Source organism: Littorina saxatilis, linkage group LG17 (genome assembly GCF_037325665.1).
Source record: "Littorina saxatilis isolate snail1 linkage group LG17, US_GU_Lsax_2.0, whole genome shotgun sequence".
Lineage (NCBI taxonomy): Eukaryota > Metazoa > Mollusca > Gastropoda > Littorinimorpha > Littorinidae > Littorina > Littorina saxatilis.
In genome coordinates this window covers 27,079,136-27,097,775 of record NC_090261.1, presented here as the reverse complement: position 1 = coordinate 27,097,775, position 18,640 = coordinate 27,079,136, and the positions used below count along the sequence as shown (strand labels likewise).

Below are 18,640 nucleotides of genomic sequence, written 5' to 3'. Positions count from 1 at the left end.
TACTCGGGAGCATCCATTTCTGGAGGGAGGGTAACAAACGTTCGCGGCTGCAATTCGTCGTTTTTCTTTTCTCGAAACTAATAAAGGATTGAAAAACATAATTTCTGGCAAATTTCAGAAGGTGTAGTTAGTTTTGAACGATACATGTCATATAATGAGCAATAAGTTCGAGATTTCTTCTTGTCGGAATTTCCCATCATCCCTGCTCGAGTTGGTGACGTCACAGCAAAACAAATTTGGTCACAGAAGACTGACTCGCTGTGGTATCGATTGTTTATCTTTGAATTGTGGCTATGGTTTGTATGTCCTGACCGATACAGGCCATAGCTTTGCCGTAGAGCAATACTGGCATCGTCCTCAGGCTCAGAAGACGGTGGTCTTTCGCCCCCACCGCCTAAAAAGCTACGCATCTCTGCTGGTAACATGCAGGCCAATGGCTGCCCACAGCACAATGGAGAGAGCGAGGAGGCGACACCATCGCAGCAGAATGGGCTGTGTCCTTCTGCTACGAACGGTGAAATAATCGAAAATGGCAACAAACCAACAGCCACCAAAGTTTTGTCACGTACAGACCAAGACATTGTGCGTCTTATTGGGCAGCATTTACGAGGCCTTGGACTCAAGTAAGCACCTTGAAATCTAGGTGACGAAACTCGATTTCGTGTTGAATGTTATGGATAATGGTTGTAGCTGTACAGCTGGATACCAGTGACTTCAGCATAACAATAACAAGGGATTACAGAATTGTGTGTTATAAATGTGCGTAATTGCTGCTGTCTATTTTGACCAGCCAGTCTGCTCCGAGTGCGTGTTAAAAATGAGTTTTCCTCGAGTTTACTTCCTATCATGAACGACATCGATGAGCTCTGTTTGTGATACACATCGATCGGTTACCTCGCCCATATTCGTGTTAATTTGACCGCAGTTGTCCAGCCAAGAGATGTGCACTTTTTATCTTTTATTTTGATTTTTTCAGTCAAACGGCAGAGCAGCTCATTGCCGAGTCTGGCTGTACGCTTGAGCACCCTTCAGCTGCTAAATTGAGAGCTCACGTCATGGAAGGCAACTGGGAGAAGGTTGGCCATACTTTTCGTTGCTGTTTTGTGTTGTTATGTTAAACACAGTTATTATAAGAAAACTCTCCTTTTAACATGTACACATATTTCACTTTCAGGCATCAACATTTTTCTCTCTGATTCAGAATCGTAGAAGTTGGATTTGCTTTGTTTTGATTGAAGTTGAAGGCATTGTGCATGCATTCTGGCAGGTTCTGTTCACACCTGTTATTAATTTGTTTTGATTGAAAGTAGATGAACTGGATAAATAGCAACCAGAAATCAAGATTTACCAAACTGAAAAAAAAATAGTATGTGGAGTTATCATAACAGTCATTTGAGACAGTCACTGGCCTTGACAACTCCAGCTACTCGGGTCAGCTGTTTCATTTGCATATCACATGACCAATGTTTTGGTCTTTCCACACAAAGACAGATTCAGTAACCTGAAACTTTACCTCAGCAGAAAGTAGATCAGACTCCCCTGGGATGACAAAGCTTTGTGTGCTGACACTATTTTGCCCACATATTTTCTTTGTCTGTGGTTCAGGACTGTGGACTAGTTTGACCTACTTAAAACTGCAAATGAAAGAAAGTAGGTCACGAGCAGGAATACTAAGACTTTACTAATAATTATAAGAGTTAAGACTAAGAGACAAAGATAGAATTCTGGAGGGATTGTGTTAAGATTTCATCTCAATCCTCTCCTTTCATTTTCACATAAAACATTCAAGATTCTTTTATCAAAATACTTTCAGTTAAAGCTGAACATATAATGATACATTATTAAAGTTTAATTTTTATGGTCAGTGGAGAAATTGCATAATAATGGAGTTTCTTCATAAGTTCCAATACTTCAGAATTTGTGTAAGTTAATTATATATTTGCTAGTAGTGTTAATTTTTTATTTTGTTATGTTTGCGTGCGTTTCTTGGTTTCAGAGCACCTTAAAAATTACAGAAATTATCGCATGCCTGAAATCTGTTCTCTGGAATATAAGCACACTGTGAGTCATAGTAGTTATTATACATGTATAGCGAACGAGAAGAAGTAATACATGTATGAATATATGTGCTTTCTATATATAGTATAACTATAACTGGGATTTTTTTAGGCCCCCCCTCTCACAAAATAAGTGTTGTTTTCAATGACAAGGCAAAAAAATAAAAAAATTAGGGCCGCTAGATTTGTTCAAAGACAAAGACTTTTTCATTTTAATCTCTAGATCTACTAGTGCATACTCACTGACTTAGACTAAAAATTGTGGTTACCCAATTTAACCTGATCATCATTTTGTTGTTGCCTGCCCACCTAATTTTTGTTCCCGTGAACAAAAGGAAACAAATTCACAGGATCGATGACTTAGGCATACTAGAAAGAAAGAACAAACTGGCCGCAGACTTACTTTATCATTATGTGATGGCTACCTTATTTTTACATTTAGTCAAGTTTTGTTTTATTTTGTTTTACGTCAGTTTGTTGGTTTTTACATTTAGTCAAGTTTTGACTAAATGTTTTAACATAGAGGGGGAATTGAGACAAGGGTCGTGGTGTGTGTGTGTGTGTAGAGCGATTTAGAGTAAACTACTGGACCGATCTTTATGAAATTTTACATGAGAGTTCCTGGGTATGATATCCCCAGACGTTTGTTTCATTTTTTGGATAAATGTCTTTGATGACGTCATATCCGGCATTTTATAAAATTTGAGGCGGCACTGTCACACCCTCATTTTTCAATCAGATTGATTGAAATTTTTGTAAAGCAATCTTCGACGAAGGCCGGACTTTGGTATTGCATTTCAGCTTGGTGGCTACAAAATTAATTAATGACTTTGGTCATTAAAAATCTGAAAATTGTAATTAAATTTTGTTTTTTATGAAACGATCCAAAAATACGTTCATCTTGTTCATAAATATGTTATATTCGGATTAAAAACAAGCTCTAAAAATTTTAAATATAAAAATTATGATCAAAATTAAATTTCCAAAATCGATTTAAAAACAATTTCATCTTATTCCTTGTCGGTTCCTGATTCCAAAAACATATAGATATGATATGTTTGGGTTATAAATCTCGTATTATTATTATTATTATTATATATTAACAAGAGGCGAAGCCTTCAAGGCTCACGTAAGAAATCGACAAACAGTAACACAAACTCAATCACTCCGTCACACATACACACACACACACACACACACACAGTAAGCATAGGTGACACTGTGCAAGAAAGCGAGACACTAGATCTAGATCTAGCCTACTTAAGCCTGTCCTTAATTGAGCCCGTAGTCGACTACACGAAGCTTCGCAAAGTCTTAATACCAAAAACCCGCAGCTACGGCGTGGTACTTTGACCCCAACATCGCTTCTCAAGTTTTGACATGCGAAGCTTCGCCGTAGCTCGCAACGAAGTTGTTTGTTTTTTTGTAAGAAGAGTGCTTTTTGATTCAAGATGGACGACGAAATCAGACTCAATACCATAGTGAAGAATGCACTTATCGACTTTGGTCGATATCGACTAACCTCCTACCTGTATTATTTCATACTGCGATGCATTGACATGTCGAATGAAACTCGAAATCCCAGCGCTCACGCCAACTGGTCCCGGCCGTGCTCAGTCAACGAAATAGAACACATACAATTAACTTACGTCATCATCAAGTACGTAAAGTACAATTTGTGACGTAAAGTACTCAGAAAGAAGCACACCACGCGCTGGTCGAGACTACGTGCATGCGCTTTCTGACTAATAAGATTTGAGACGCCAAGACATGAAAAGATAACTCTCTTTTCCGCCATAGTGCCTTCCAACTAGTCTCGGCCCGCTCAAAATAATGAGCCAAAATGACCGAGACTTTCAGTAATTCCTTCGCGTGACGTCTAACCCTCTTACGCCATAATGTGACGTCTTCAAATGACGAAATGTTAAAGTTTCTACCACAGACATACACACACACACACACGCACAGACAGACAAAGTTACGATCGCATAGGCTACACTTACGTGAGCCAAAAACACGCTCAGAAAGTTAAAACGAAGAGAGGTACAGAAAAGCGTGCTATGCAGCACAGCGCACCCACTACCGCGCTAAACAGCCTCGTCAATTTCACTGCGTTTTGCATGAGCGGCGGACTGAGGTCATTGTGGAACAATGCAGTGCGTTCAGTTTAATTCTATGAGTTCCACAGCTTGACTAAATGTAGTTATTTTGCCTTACGCGACTTGTTTGGTTTTGTTTTTTGCCTTACTGTCTTACTTGCAGTTGATGCAGCAGCGTTTCATGGCAAGATCATGACATTGTTGACAAGCAGTGACAAATCTGATAACTCTTTAACTTGAATTGCCGAAAAGGAAGGTCAGGGACCTGGGGAGTGTTGTCTTGCATACATTGTTGATCATATCTGCACTATAAAAAAAATAGTATCATCATACTAGTCTATACTTTCTGTAAGACTTGGTTTTGTGTGTTCTGTTGTTGCAGGCAGAACATTCAATGGCAGATCTGAAAGAAATGGTGGCATCACCACACGGTATGCTGGTAAGTTCAAAACCACAACGATTGTTTTGTGGTCATCTTGTTATTATGGTTGTAACTGGGTCATTCTCAGAAATGGTGGTACAGTGAGAGTGAGAGGGGTGACACATTTGAAATCATGAAAAAGTAAATTAAAATTATTTCTACCACGACTTTTTTCATCTGAATCTATTCCTGAGACATTAAAGCATTGTTGTATGTCAATAAAAATGGTTTCTATACGTTGGTGTTGTTTTTGTGTGGTTTTCAATTGCAAAGTTCGGCCGTTTCCGGATCGCCGAAGCGTTACACGACTTTCGTGATCAACAATATGTTCAGTCTCATGGCTAAATGCAAACATGCAAACACCAACAAATTACTGCAATCGACAGTCAGGACTTCAGTATTGGACGTAGCAACACATCTTTGCAAAAACTCATGCTGAATTTGAAGTTAGGGGCTTCGAACAAAAAATTTTGAATGTCGTAACGCATCGTTTCCAGACTCGATGCCCGAACATCGGACAGCAATGTGCTCCATGACTTTGCCACATCACGGCTATTTTTAGCTCTTTGGCGCGCAGGAAGTTCGAACAAGAAAATAGTCCTTTGAATCACAGCCAAATATTCACAGAAAACACCAGAATCATATCATTTGCTGAAACTCATGGCGTCGTTTCCTGACCTACGTCACGACTGAAGATGGTTTTTACTAAATTGTCGAGCCTGCAAAGCTTTGTCACAAACTTACACACCGCGGTTGGCGACAATGTAGCGTCGGAAAGATATCGAGTGCAACAGTTTCTCAACGCGCGAAGTTTAGCGGCAACAAAGTAGCCAAGAAGTTCTCGTATCTTCTGATCGTCGATGTTCGACATTCATCAAGTACTTAAAATGGGTAATCTGAACGCAACAGGAACTTTCAACAAATACAGCAAACTCTGACGAATTGTGTTTTGTGTAGTTATTTTGGGTCAGACAGGTTTTGCCGGCAAGAAAGGCCAAACAGTGCAGATTCATGTCTGTCGCACAGGAACCGAAAGTGGTTCAAGCATTTCGTTTCTGTGTTACGACATTCACCTTAGTCAGTTCCAAATGTCATTTTTTTACCAATATTAGTTGAAGTCCTTACCTTTCATAACTAGAATGTGTTGGGTAGAACACAAAAATACTGCAGAACTGATAAAAAATGCACAAAGGATTGAAGGCTTAGGTGGTTTAAAGTTGGAATTTGGTTTCCATGTTACAACATTCATCACGTAAATACAACACTTTACAAGAGGCGAAGCCTTCAAAGCTCACGTAAGAAATCGACAAACAGTAACACAAACTCAATCACTCCGCCACACACACACACACACACACACACACACACACACACACACACACACACACACACACACACACACACACACACACACACACACACACACACACACAGTAAGCATAGGTGAAACTATGCAAGAAAGCGAGACCCTGGATCTGCCAAGAAGTCTCGGCCCGCTCACAATAACAATGACCGAGACTTTCAGTAATTCCTTTGCGTGACGTCTAACCCTCTTACGTCATAATGTGACGTCTTCAAATAGTTTCTATCACACACGTCGAACTTTTGACTTTTGACCGAGACTGACGTAATCCATAGACTCGGAAATGTTAAAGTTTCTACCACAGACATACACACATACATACATACGCACGCACGCACGCACGCACGCACGCACAGACAGACAAAGTTTATCATCGCATAGGCTACACTTACGTGAGCCAAAAACGTCTCTTATTCAGCAACCAATTACTCTTTTTGTCTAATTTTTGCATTATTATGTATAGCAAACAATAGACTTCATAGTAAAAACAATTATTTTGTATTTCTTGACACTTTATTTTTTACTTCTGAGAATGACCCAACTGTAAGTGTGTTTTGTTATAAACTACTATTTATTTATAATTATGTCACAATGGCAAGTCAAACCTGTCCATGTGGTGACCAATTAGTAATGTGCTTTAGCAGGGTGGGAAATCTTCAGCAATAACATGAAGTGGCAGCTCTGACTTGTTGACTGTTTACTTTGAGCATAGTTTAACCTGTCTTTCAAGGCCTTTTTGTTCTTGGAGGTTCTGTTCATAACTTCTGTGGATTTTCTTTGCAAGACAGACCTTATACATTATACCCAGTTGCAGACTGATCTGAGAGGAAAAAATTCACGACTGCTTGGTTTGTGTGCAGAAAATGCGTTTCCTGCTGCTGGAGCAGAAGTACCTTGAATACCTGGAAGACAGTCGCCCACTGGAGGCTCTCAACTGCCTTCGCTACCAGCTCACACCACTCAAACACAACACCGAACGCGTCCACATGCTTAGCACGTATGTATACCACATCTGTCTGTTTCTAACATGTTTGGAATCTTGTTGCTGTTTTTTTTTTACGGTGTGGTGTGTGAGGTGTTTTGGGTGATGTCAGTGTTGAGCTGACATGCCTTTTGGATTCTGTGGCACTTTAGTAGATGTCTTGTTGTTAAAATCAAGTGCAAACCTAACTTACTGTGTTAAGTTTGCTGTTTTAATGAGATGATGCAAATCGAGAACTAGTAGTTGTGGAAGTGATACTTACCCTATTGTTGTTTTTACTTGGTTGCAATTAATGAGTCATGTGCAGGAAGGACAGATGTTAAAATTGAGTGTGAAGAGTGACAGACTTATATAAAACAATTTGTTGAAACTAACTGTAAAACACAAAATAAATAATTGAATGTATATTTGTATTTTTGCAGGCAATATGTTTAGCTAAGAGGACTAAGCTGTCTTTGACAGGAGCATTGCAGTGTACCTGTATCTCCTTGCAGTCATTGTTTTGGTTGGTGTGCACATGGTAAACTTCTGTGTTATGTGTAGGTACATGATGTGTAGCAGTCCTGAGGACCTGCGGGAAATGGCCAACTGGGAAGGGAAAGGACACGGTTCACGGCAAAAACTGATCGAAAACCTGCAAAGTAAGATTAATTCTGGCATCTTTGATCATATGCTTTAGTTACTAATTTACACCTGTGCACAGAATACACTGTGGATGTGCAGAATGCAAAGTGTTAAATTCATGAAACTCACTGTATTCACAAACTGTATTCAGTATTATGCTACATGAGATTCATACAGTTATTGCATTGGTAAACATTAATCAGTATCATAACTATCAGTATCAGACTCAAAGTAGACGACCTGAAAGCAACCTTCCTTCTTGTTTGCACACACTCAGTATTTTAGCAAAATCTCTTCAGGAATTGCGTTGTATTGTTGTACAGTGTTCCTTCCTCCAAGTGTGATGCTGCCTCCGCGACGACTGCTGACGTTGCTGAACCAAGCCATCGACCAACAGCGAGAACGCTGCCCCTTCCACAACACACACCTCGACAACGACCCAGGGGCCATCTGCCTTCTCAACGACCACCTGTGTAGCAAGTGAGTACAGTGAAACCCCTCTTACATGACTCCTTGATGAAAGCATTTAAGCCTCTAATTTAAGAGATGATTTCCTGAATGATTTTGCTGTGGTATTTTAAAAGATACCTCTACAAGATTGCATGCTTGTGTTAACTGTAGAGACTGAACTGATTTATACTGCAAGGACTTGAAACAAAGTTATTACCATACATACCAGGATGGTTGTATGTACCTACAATGTTGTTCCCAGACTAAGAGGACAATAGGTCAGTTTGACCTGGATTGAAAATATTTGTCTGAATGTACTGACCCGGAAGGGAAGTTCAGTCAGAAGACCTCCTACATGTCAAAACTTGACGATTGACCGTCAAGGTGTCGGACCAGTGCTTCAGATTAAAAAAAAGTATGCGTCATTGAACAAAGACTGAGGCCATAGAACAACACTGTACCTATGCACAGTCAGGCCTGGGAATGATACACCTTTCGTTGTAAATACGACAAAGTCCTTTTCTAATTGTGTAAAAAAAAGAGCCTCCACGTGCCCTTAAAATGCTTAAAACGCAACATTTTCCCGTCAGTACGCCCAAACCACTTTTACTCATTCCCAGGCCTGACAGTATTGTCTTTTTGGCAGTTAATGATGTAGTTGTTTTAAAATTTTGAATTTTTATCAACTTGTATTTTGCTTTTGAGCATAATATGTAACAACTTGAAGAGAGGCAGGTGATTTTTGTGCTGAATGTAATGATGATGTTTTCCAGAGACCAGTTTCCGTGTTTCACAACCCAGGTGTTGAACGACCACTGTGATGAGGTGTGGTTCTGCAAGTTCTCACCAGATGGCACCAAACTCGCCACCGGCTCCAAGGATGGCAGCTTGATTATCTGGAACGTAGATCTGGTAAAAATGCTTCTCTCTTACAGCAATTACAATTCCCCTTGATTATGTTCACCTGATGGTCTTATTATTAAACAACTTCATTTGAGAAAGATGTACGTGTATGTGAATTATGATGTGAAGCTAAGCTGTATGTAAATCTTTGGTTAATTTTGAGAACATTGCAGGTGACAGAACTCTGTGCGGATGTGTAAGATAGTTATTGATCAAAGGCAGATTTGGAGTTTGAAGACAGACAGCTATTAATTATGAACAGTGAATGTAATTTTTGATTAGTTTGCAATTTCATTTATTAGTTTGCGATTTGTAATTCAGTAAACGTTTATGCATAATAAGGTTTGTGAATTCTTGACACAGGAGGATGCCAATGCTTGACTTGAGTACAAAGAAAGTAATTTTGTGATCTTTTTCTTGTCTTCAGGAAACCCACGAGATAAAGAAAAACAAAGCCTTAGAAAACCATTCATATGGCGTTGCGTTCATTGCCTGGAGTCCAGACAGTTCTCACATCATTGCTTGTGGACCTGACGACTGCTCAGAGCTATGGATATGGAACGTCAACGTAAGTTTCTGAGAGAGAGAGTTTGTTTGTGTTCCTTTGTCTGGTGCATTATTTGATGGTACAATGGGTGCCCATGTGTCAGTAATGTTGATAACGATAGTGGGGGGGGGGGGGGGGGGGGGGGGGGGGGGGGGAAGTGGGGTGTTAAGTGTTCTGTGTAGTGGGAGGAGGTATTTCAGCCAGTTCGTTCTCCCTGCATTTCCTGCTACTTTCACTTTCACTTTCAACCCTCAAATTAGCCAAGGTCGTTTTTTGACTCACATGCGAAGCAAAAGTGAATCTATGTACTCACCCAAGTCGTCCGTCCGTCCGTCCGTCCGGAAAACTTTAACATTGGATTTTCTTGGACACTATTAAGTCTATCAACACCTGATGTGGCCTGATGGTGTATGGTTACAAGATCTCAAAAAACATGTGCGGCAACTTGACCTCACTTCAAGTTCAAGGTCACAGGGGCCGTAATTGTTGTCTTAAAAACGACCATTTTTCACATTTTCGCATTTTCTCTGAAGTTTTTGAGATTTAATACCTCACCTATATATGATATATAGGGCAAAGTAAGCCCCATCTTTTGATACCAGTTTGGTTTACCTTGCTTCAAGGTCTTCTTCTTCTTCTTCTTCTGCGTTCGTGGGCTGAAACTCCCACGTACACTCGTGTTTTTTGCACGAGTGGAATTTTACGTGTATGACCGTTTTTATCCCGCCATTAAGGCAGCCATACGCCGCTTTCGGAGGAGCTTCAAGGTCAAGGTCACAGGAGCTCTTCAAAGTTGGATTGTATACATATTTTGAAGTGACCTTGACCCTGAACTATGGAAGATAACTGTTTCAAACTTAAAAATTATGTGGGGCACATGTTATGCTTTCATCATGAGACACATTTGGTCACATATGATCAAGGTCAAGGTCACTTTGACCCTTATGAAATGTGACCAAAATAACTTAATAAGGTAGTGAACCACTAAAAGTGACCATATCTCATGGTAGAAAGAGCCAATAAGCACCATTGTACTTCCTATGTCTTGAATTAACAGCTTTGTGTTGCATGACCTTGGATGACCTTGACCTTGGGTCAAGGTCACATGTATTTTGGTAGGAAAAATGTGTAAAGCAGTTCTTAGTGTATGATGTCATTGCTAGGTTGAGTTATTTGACCTTGACCCTGAAGGTCAAGGTCATGTCAAGGTCAAGCATGTGAGTCGTATGGGCTTTGCCCTTCTTGTTTCATATTCTTCTCCCTGGCATTCTACTGAAATAACCTGAATTTTTACATTGTGCTTACTGCTGTTCAAAAGACATTTTGGTTCTTTTGTTTTGTTTCCCTTCTGCTTTGATGTTTGTTTGTTTTTCCAGACACTTCCTTGAATAATATTTCCCTTGAATTAATTATTGAGCACTTCAGTTCAATGTTTTGTGTGTGTTATTTTTGCAGACGGGAGAACTACGACAGAAAGTGAGTCAATCTCCAGAGGACAGCTTAACAAGTGCAGCATGGCAACCCGACAGCCGCAAGTTCATCACTGGCGGCACGCGGGGCCAGTTCTACATGTGTGTAAGTGTCTTCAGGGGCTATTTTTGCTATGCTGTGTAAGTTGATTTAAAATAACCTTGTAATGTAATCCCTAGTGTGTTTTCTGATTGGCACATGTCATTCAATTCAGTAACAGAGAATGCTCTGAAATAAAGAACCTCAGTGGACAAATATGTTTTAGTTCATAAACTGCTGATGTTTTCTTGATAATAAAGATAGGTAGCCATGACTGCTAGGTAGAGCACTGCTGAAATATTTATCTTTGTGATTTCATCAGTTAGATAAGTTGTCAATTTCACAGGAGCCGTTTCTAGCAAGGGTGCATGTTGTGATTGGGATAATTGTCAATAACAGCAGACTTTTGGATTACGAAGAGACTCAGTTGAGTGTTGTTTTGTAATTTCATTTAGTTACCAGTAGCATAACTTCCATGGAATGATGAATACATGGGGACTGCAGACATCATTTCTGATTTGCCTTACCTCATTGAGTCACTTGAGAAAAAGTGACTCTATGTAATCGGTCAGTGTTAGTCTGTCCGGCCGGCCGTCCGTAGACACCACCTTAACGTTGGACTTTTCTCGGAAACTATCAAAGCGATCGGGCTCATATTTTGTTTAGTCGTGACCTCCAATGACCTCTACACTTTAACGATGGTTTCGTTGACCTTTGACCTTTTTCAAGGTCACAGGTCAGCATCAAAGGAAAAATTAGACATTTTATATCTTTGACAAAGTTCATCGGATGTGATTGAAACTTTGTAGGATTATTCTTTACATCAAAGTATTTACATCTGTAGCCTTTTACGAACGTTATCAGAAAAACAAGGGAGATAACTAGCCTTTTCTGTTCGGCAACACACAACTTAACGTTGGGCTTTTCTCGGAAACTATAAAAGTGACCGGGCTCAAATTTTATGTGAACGTGACTCATTGTGTTGTGAATAGCAATTTCTTCCTGTCCATCTGATGCCTCATATAATATTCAGAACTGCGAAAGTGACTCGATCGAGCGTTTGCTCTTCTTGTTTTATTTCAAGATATTGATGGAACGATACAGGACAACTGGGAAGGGGTGCGAGTGCAGTGCCTTGTGTGCGCGCCAGACAGCAAAATGGTCTTGGCCGCCGACACACATCATCGCATCAGGGGATACAACTTTGAGGATCTAACAGACTTTCCGATGTAAGTCCAAACTATTTTGTTTGTTTGTGTGTGCATGGTTTGGCTGATTCTGTTGTCTACTGTAGCCAGTTTCTGTACAAACCGGAGGTCACCAAATGACGTTTTGTATTGATAGACATTTAGTCAGTTTTACTGGCCACGATTGACGCATTCTGTAGTTTCTCTGTGTGCACGTTTTGACTGATTCTGTTATAGTTGACATATAATCTGTTGTAACAAGTTTCAGAGCACACCTTTGATCACTGAGTGATGTTTTGTATTGATAGACATTCATTTTGTGTGTGCAGATTAGACATTCCGATGTAAGTTACTGGCTTTGATTGAAGCATTCTTTAATTTCTCTGTGTGCACGGTTGGACAGATTCTGTTGTAGTTGCCCTAGTCCCTTGTTGCCAGTTTGAAAGCAAATCAGTTGTCACCGATTGACTTTTTGTTGACAGACATTCTTTTTCTCTGTGTGAACGTTTTGACTGGTTCTGTTGTAGTTGCCTTATAGTCCAGTTCAGAGCAAAATGAATGACATTTTGTATTGATGGACTATTGTTTTGTGTGTGCAGATTACAAGAAGACCATCCCATAATGTCTTTCTCGGTTAACGACACTGGACGATTAGCATTATTGAATGTAGCCACTCAGGTGAGAGCTGCTTTGTTCACAATGGTTTGGTGAGGTTCTTGGAATTTATGTTCAGGTGTATTTCAACAGTGTATTGGAATGTACACTCATGAAGCCTTGTATTTGATCAGGTAACAACACTAGGTGCTGAAGCTAGTCTAAATTCAGCTTCAGTTTGTTGTGTGCACACAGTTTTGTGATAGGTTGGCTAATTGTTGTATGAGGCTTGTTTTGATGACAGGCTCTCTTTTCAGATCCTTTCGTGACCTTGCAACATACAGTATAATTCCAGTTCAAAAGTTTGTAAGGAGGAGAATTTTTAAATGACTCGCAGGTGACAAAAGGAGCGAACGAGAAGAAGAAGAAGTACTCGCAGGTCAAAACTGTATTTTGTCTTCCAAATTTTGGAACCGTTATTTGTTGGAATGCTTTTGAAAGGGGGGGGGGGGGGGGGGTTCATAATCTATTTTTTCTGAAGCTGTCTCAGAGTTTTGCTAGTTTTGTTTGTTTTTTGTGTGTGTTTTTTTGCTGAAAGTTACTAAATGAAAGCTCTATCTTGAAGAAAGTCGTCTTGTTGCTCTTCACTGCACTAAAAAAATGTGGGTCTAGTATTATGCATCAGACTGCAGTGAAAAACAGATTTTAAGTGGAGTACGTGTTGGTGTGTGTTTTCATAGGTGTGTTATCTGTGCAGGGAGTTCACCTGTGGGACCTGAAGGACCGCGTGCTGGTTCGCAAGTTCCAGGGAGTGACGCAGGGCTATTACACCATCTTCTCCTGCTTCGGGGGGCTCAACCAAGACTTCATCGCAAGCGGAAGTGAAGGTCAGGGCCAAGGTCGCATTTAGGAAGTGAATGTTCTGTCGGCCACGTTGCTAGAATCAGACATGGGATTCAGAAAAAGTGATAATTTAGAAAAAAAAAAGTGGGGGTCTGGGGGCCGCAGAAGGCCCCCAGTAGGGTCCAGGGGCAACGCCCCTGGTCGGGGTCTGGGGGCGAAGCCCCCAGAAGCTGAAGGTTTTTAGTATTTTAGACACACAAAAATGGCCCTGAAATGCATATTTCAGCTTAATCATAGCCCCCCCCCCCCCCCTCCCTTTCTCTTCCTTCCCATGTTTCTCAAATTAATTTTACGCTAAGACTCAAAATAAGGAGGAGAGAGAGAGAGAGAGAGAGAGAGAGAGAGAGAGAGAGAGAGAGAGAGAGAGAGAGAGAGGCGGGGATGGGGGGGGGGGGGTGGTGGCGTGTGACGGTGTGGTTTCAATGTTCTTACCTTGTCGGTGCCAAACGACCCCAGTGACTGATTACACGACTGGGTTTTCAGGATAGTCAGGTGCTTGTTGCTTTTCAAGTGGCTTTTGAGGGCAGTCTTTCCATTGGAACCGTAGTTGATAACATTAACATCGTTGCACAAAGTGCACTAAGCTTTTCCCGGCAAGTTGATTTTAGCAAAAGCATCGCCAACTTTCAGTTTCACGTCTTGTGTCTTCTGGCCTTTCTCGTATTTCCAGCTCAATGATACAACTTCATCGAGCCAGTCGAATCTCCAGAGATTTTTCTTGTACTTCTGCTGGTCAATTTCCCGGGATAGAACGGTTTCGTCTCGCTTTAGCTTCCTCATCATTTTGGCAAGTGGCTCAAAGCGATGTAAAAATGGCGCCGAATCATTCTCATACGGTATGCTTTAGCTTATACTGAATCCCCGATAGCTACGTTGAAACGGTGACTGTAGGAGACAAAGACACAGAGCGCGTTCCCATACGGATCGACCAGCAACAGTCTGACCGTTTTAGGAACCAACCGTTCAAGAATAGTATGGAATGGAGCGTCGCGATCAGCGGACCGGCCGAAAAACTTGGGTCTTTACCTACATATACCCCAACATTTTCTCAGCGGATTTGCACGAATCTCAAGAATGATCCCTGGAGCCTAAAAATTTACGGAATTCCGTAATTTTACGGAAGAATCCCATGTCTGTAGAATATATTTTCTTGTACAAATTTGGCAAAATGCCCATTGAAGTTATATCGAATATGAGGCAGTTCTTTGCAATGCCTTTCTTCAACTGTGAAAAAAAATCAGCAGTCCCGCCACAATGTTTATGGCGTTTTGAAACATTTATCAGGCATTTAGCCATCGGCCGACAATGGGATGCTTTCTTGCAAAGGGAAGGATAGTGGAACAGAAATGCTATTTGAAACTGACTGCCAGCATTCTCATGTGCAGACCACAAGGTTTACATCTGGCACTCGAAACGAGACCAGCCCGTGGTGACCCTGGAGGGTCACTCGCATACTGTCAATTGTGTCCACTGGAACCCCAAGGTGCCCAGCATGCTGGTGTCGGCATCCGATGACGGCACTGTGCGTGTGTGGGGGCCTCTCAGCAAAGTGCGACAAGGTGAGAAACAATGATTAGTTACACAGTGTTGTTCTCAGGTGTAGAGTACAACAGGTCAGTTGGACCTGGATTAAGAATATGTATTGGTAAAATGTCCTGGCTGCAAAACATCGTTGTTTCTTCTTCTTCTTCTTCTTTGTTCATGGGCTAAAACTCCCACGTTCACTCATGTTTTTGCGCGAGTGGATTTTCATTTGTATGACAGTTTTTAACCCCGCCATTCAGGCAGCCACAGGCTGCTTTCGGAGGAAGCATGCTGGGTATTTTTGTGTTTCTATAACCCACCGAACTCTGACATGGATTACAGGATCTTTTCCGTGCGCTCTTAATCTTGTGCTTGCGTGTACACACAAAGGAGGATAAGGCACTTGCAGGTTTGCACATAACTTGACCTGGGAGATCAGAATAATCTCCACCCTTAATTAACCCACAAGGCGGCCGCGGCCGGGATTTGAACTCTCGACCTTCCACATAGGAGGCCGATGTCTTATCCACAAGGCCACTGCGCCCGCCCATCGTTGTTTCAAAAGACATCACACTTGTCAAAGCTATTGGACGTTTTGAGTTAAGCTTTTGCCATTCTTAACTTGCAGTGGTTGTGTGCTGGAATCAGCTCTTGCTGTGTTCCCTTTCTTCGATATCATCTTTTGTCCATCTCTCACTTTTTCAGCTTTTGATGGTTTTCTTTTTATCTTTCTCTCTTTTTTTGTTATTTTTGAATTTTGATTAACATAAATTATTTAGATCTGTGGTCAGTAAAAAGAAGTGATCTAACAATGGAGAATACTGTGACTACAAATGCAGAATTTGAAAAAATGGACGCACCTCTTCTGATGTGTCTTGAAAATATGACTTGGACATTGTAACCGAATGTAACATGTGAGCTCATATCTATTACATTTAGAACTTTTGTCCCCATAAAGTAAATGGGTAAAAACAAGTACAATGTTAGGCTGTGTCTATTAGGCAGGAAATGCAAAGGAAAGGCAAATGCGCTCTCATACACTTACACACGGGGGCCTGGTATCGCAGTTGGTAGAGCACTGGACTTGTGATCCTATGGTCGCAAGCTAAAAACCGGGCCGGGACGGACACGGGTCAACTTTATGTGCAGTCTCAGAGACGGTATGCATGTTCCACCCCCTTGTTACCACTGTGGCATGTAAAAGACCTCAGTTATTCTGCCATAAGTGCAGGTGGCTGAATACACCTAAAAAAGCAGACACCTTGGTAGCACGACTCTGTTGCTGCTAGCTTTCCACTGGGAGGAAGCAACCTGAATTTCCCAGCGATGGGACTATTAAGTAATGAAAATAAAACAAGCAAGTGCAGATGCATGCTTGTACGCTACCTTTCTTTCTGTCTGATCTAATAATGACTTTTGTGTAATGTTTTCAGATGACAGCGAATCAGGCAGGAGCACACCCGTATGACCCAAGTCACGAGGCTAAACATCATCCTTTCATCATTGTCGTCACCAAAGTCGTCATCATCATCGTCCACATTGCTCCACACACTCTTCTTGCTCCAGGCTCACCAACACGAGCGCACACACTCACAAACACATAGGCGTGGCCGGGGTCGCTCACTGTAAAAACAGAGTGAAATACTGATAAACTGGATCTCCTAACACCTGCCTATGTTCCCGGGGAACCAAGGAGTTGATTGAAGAAACTGTGACATTCAGAGATGAAGGGAAGAACTCTTGTGACTGCATGTCATGTCTTACATGTGGAAAAGACGAAATTGTCCTACTTGGCTATCTTGGGAACTGATGCGAGTAGAAGATAATATAGTCTTGCATATTTACCTTGGCAACTATGTCTGAAGAAAAGGAAATGGCTTGGTTGCCTTGGTAACTGACGTCTGGGAAGGTGGAGAGGAGGAGGGGTTAAGATACTTGATTTGCTGTGATGAGATCGGAAAGCCTGAACCGTTAACTTATTAAGTTGAAAGCGAGATGGATTTTACAATAAGTGCTTGGAATTCGATGTTAGATGTGAACCTTTGAGAACGAAAGTGCTCAATCATGGCAGAGCTCGTAATGGACGAAGTTCAGAAATAACTCTGTCGGGTTTGTATGGGTTGTGAAAAAGATGCTGCCCTTGTTTTCTTCTTCTTCTTGTCGATCACTCAGATGGAAACGCCGGTTCTCCGCGCAAATGTTGCCGTGCGCTGTAGGTCGTCCAGACTGCCATAGAGCTTCCCTTGCACCGTGGTCGCCTCCGCCCAGATCTGGTTCCTGAGGCCATCGTGTAGTGGGCAAGTCTGCAGCAGGTGTTCCGTTGTCATGCTTCCTGTTTGACAAGGGCACTGGTCTGACTGGCCAATTCTGAACTTGGTGAAAAGGTGGTGGTTCATTAGTGAGAGGAAGCTTTTTGTTGTACACTCCTTCCGCATTCCATTGAAGAATGTTCAGCGGTCGAGGAGTCTCCTGCGCGCTTGTTGTTCTTCTTTGGCCAGTAGCATTTACCCTCCGCCTCCGTAGCCTGGCTCCTCGCGGCGGGACGGGGTGACCTCCGGTAGCTTGGGTTGGGCCCCTTTGAGGCATAGGGCCCGGCACTCTACCAGCCCGGGGGGACTCCACAGGTAGAGCACCATCACGTGTTGAATCGTCGTTGTCCATCATGGGAGTGAAATGCGTTGCACTGTCGTTACGCGCACTTTGGCCCAGCGCATCCGTCTTCAGCAGTGGTTTCTTCTCCGACTTTTCCTTGTCGTAGGAGACTTGCCGTCCATGGCTGCAGAACGTCCCCCGTCCTTGGTTTTTTGTCTGAGTGATCCTTCTCATACCCCATTAGCCTCAGGGAGAGGTGGCTGAGTTAGTCTGACCTCTACCCTTTCACCTGTCTAGCTTGGGGTGGCCCCACCAGGACTGTTTACACTCTCCGGGTCATCGAGGCACTCAAACCACCACACCGCGCTAAGGAATCAGCCTTGTTGTGGGCCCTTGTTTTGAGGGGGACAAATTATTCCCACATGCTCCTTGCCCACGTGTTTCAGACACACTCCTCGCTAGTGATTGGCCTGTGGACTGTTTGTCTCCCTAAAAGCAAGGCTGTTCACTCTTTCATAACCCATGCAAACCCGACAGCTAATTTTATGGAACATAGTTTTACCTTGTTTTTCAAGTCTCCATATCCGTTCCCCTGAATGGTTTATAGTGTATAACTTGAACAAAAAGATTGATGCTGAGCAAAAAGCAGCATAGGAGCAACCCCAGCCCATCAAGCAGACATGATATTTTTACGTTATTTGCTATACATTTCAAATCCAGCGCTGAAGGGTTTTTTGGTGTCCAAAATCATCACTTTCAAAATGCTGCTTTGCTCATAATACGTAATTCCGGTAGAGATGGAGATGCAGAAACTCGTTATGTTACAAGCCGATTTTGTTGAATCTTCATAATTTTAGAGACTCCACCCCTTTTCAGCACCTTGCA

The 18,640-nt window shown here is 41.8% G+C and overlaps 1 protein-coding gene across 1 annotated transcript; it reads left to right on the top strand.

The window, feature by feature from the left end:
* Positions 1–225: 225 nt before the first annotated feature.
* LOC138951796 (WD repeat-containing protein 26-like) lies at positions 226–17,999 on the top strand. The gene is made up of 15 exons (XM_070323347.1): positions 226–623; positions 977–1,076; positions 4,539–4,595; positions 6,801–6,937; positions 7,466–7,563; positions 7,870–8,026; positions 8,770–8,908; positions 9,327–9,467; positions 10,902–11,021; position 11,319; positions 12,040–12,184; positions 12,742–12,820; positions 13,494–13,623; positions 15,025–15,198; positions 16,597–17,999. The coding sequence occupies exons 1-15, from the start codon at positions 424–426 to the stop codon at positions 16,629–16,631; spliced, it is 1,713 nt and encodes a 570-aa protein (XP_070179448.1). The 5' UTR covers positions 226–423; the 3' UTR covers positions 16,632–17,999.
* The last annotated feature ends 641 nt before the right edge of the window (positions 18,000–18,640 follow it).

Excerpts from the sequence above, each read along its gene's own strand:
- LOC138951796 (XM_070323347.1), top strand. The coding sequence starts at position 424 with ATGCAGGCCAATGGCTGCCCACAGCACAATGGAGAGAGCGAGGAGGCG. Across the intron at positions 4,596-6,800 it reads CATCACCACACGGTATGCTG|AAAATGCGTTTCCTGCTGCT; the intron begins GTAAGTTCAAAA and ends GTTTGTGTGCAG. Across the intron at positions 15,199-16,596 it reads TCTCAGCAAAGTGCGACAAG|ATGACAGCGAATCAGGCAGG; the intron begins GTGAGAAACAAT and ends TAATGTTTTCAG.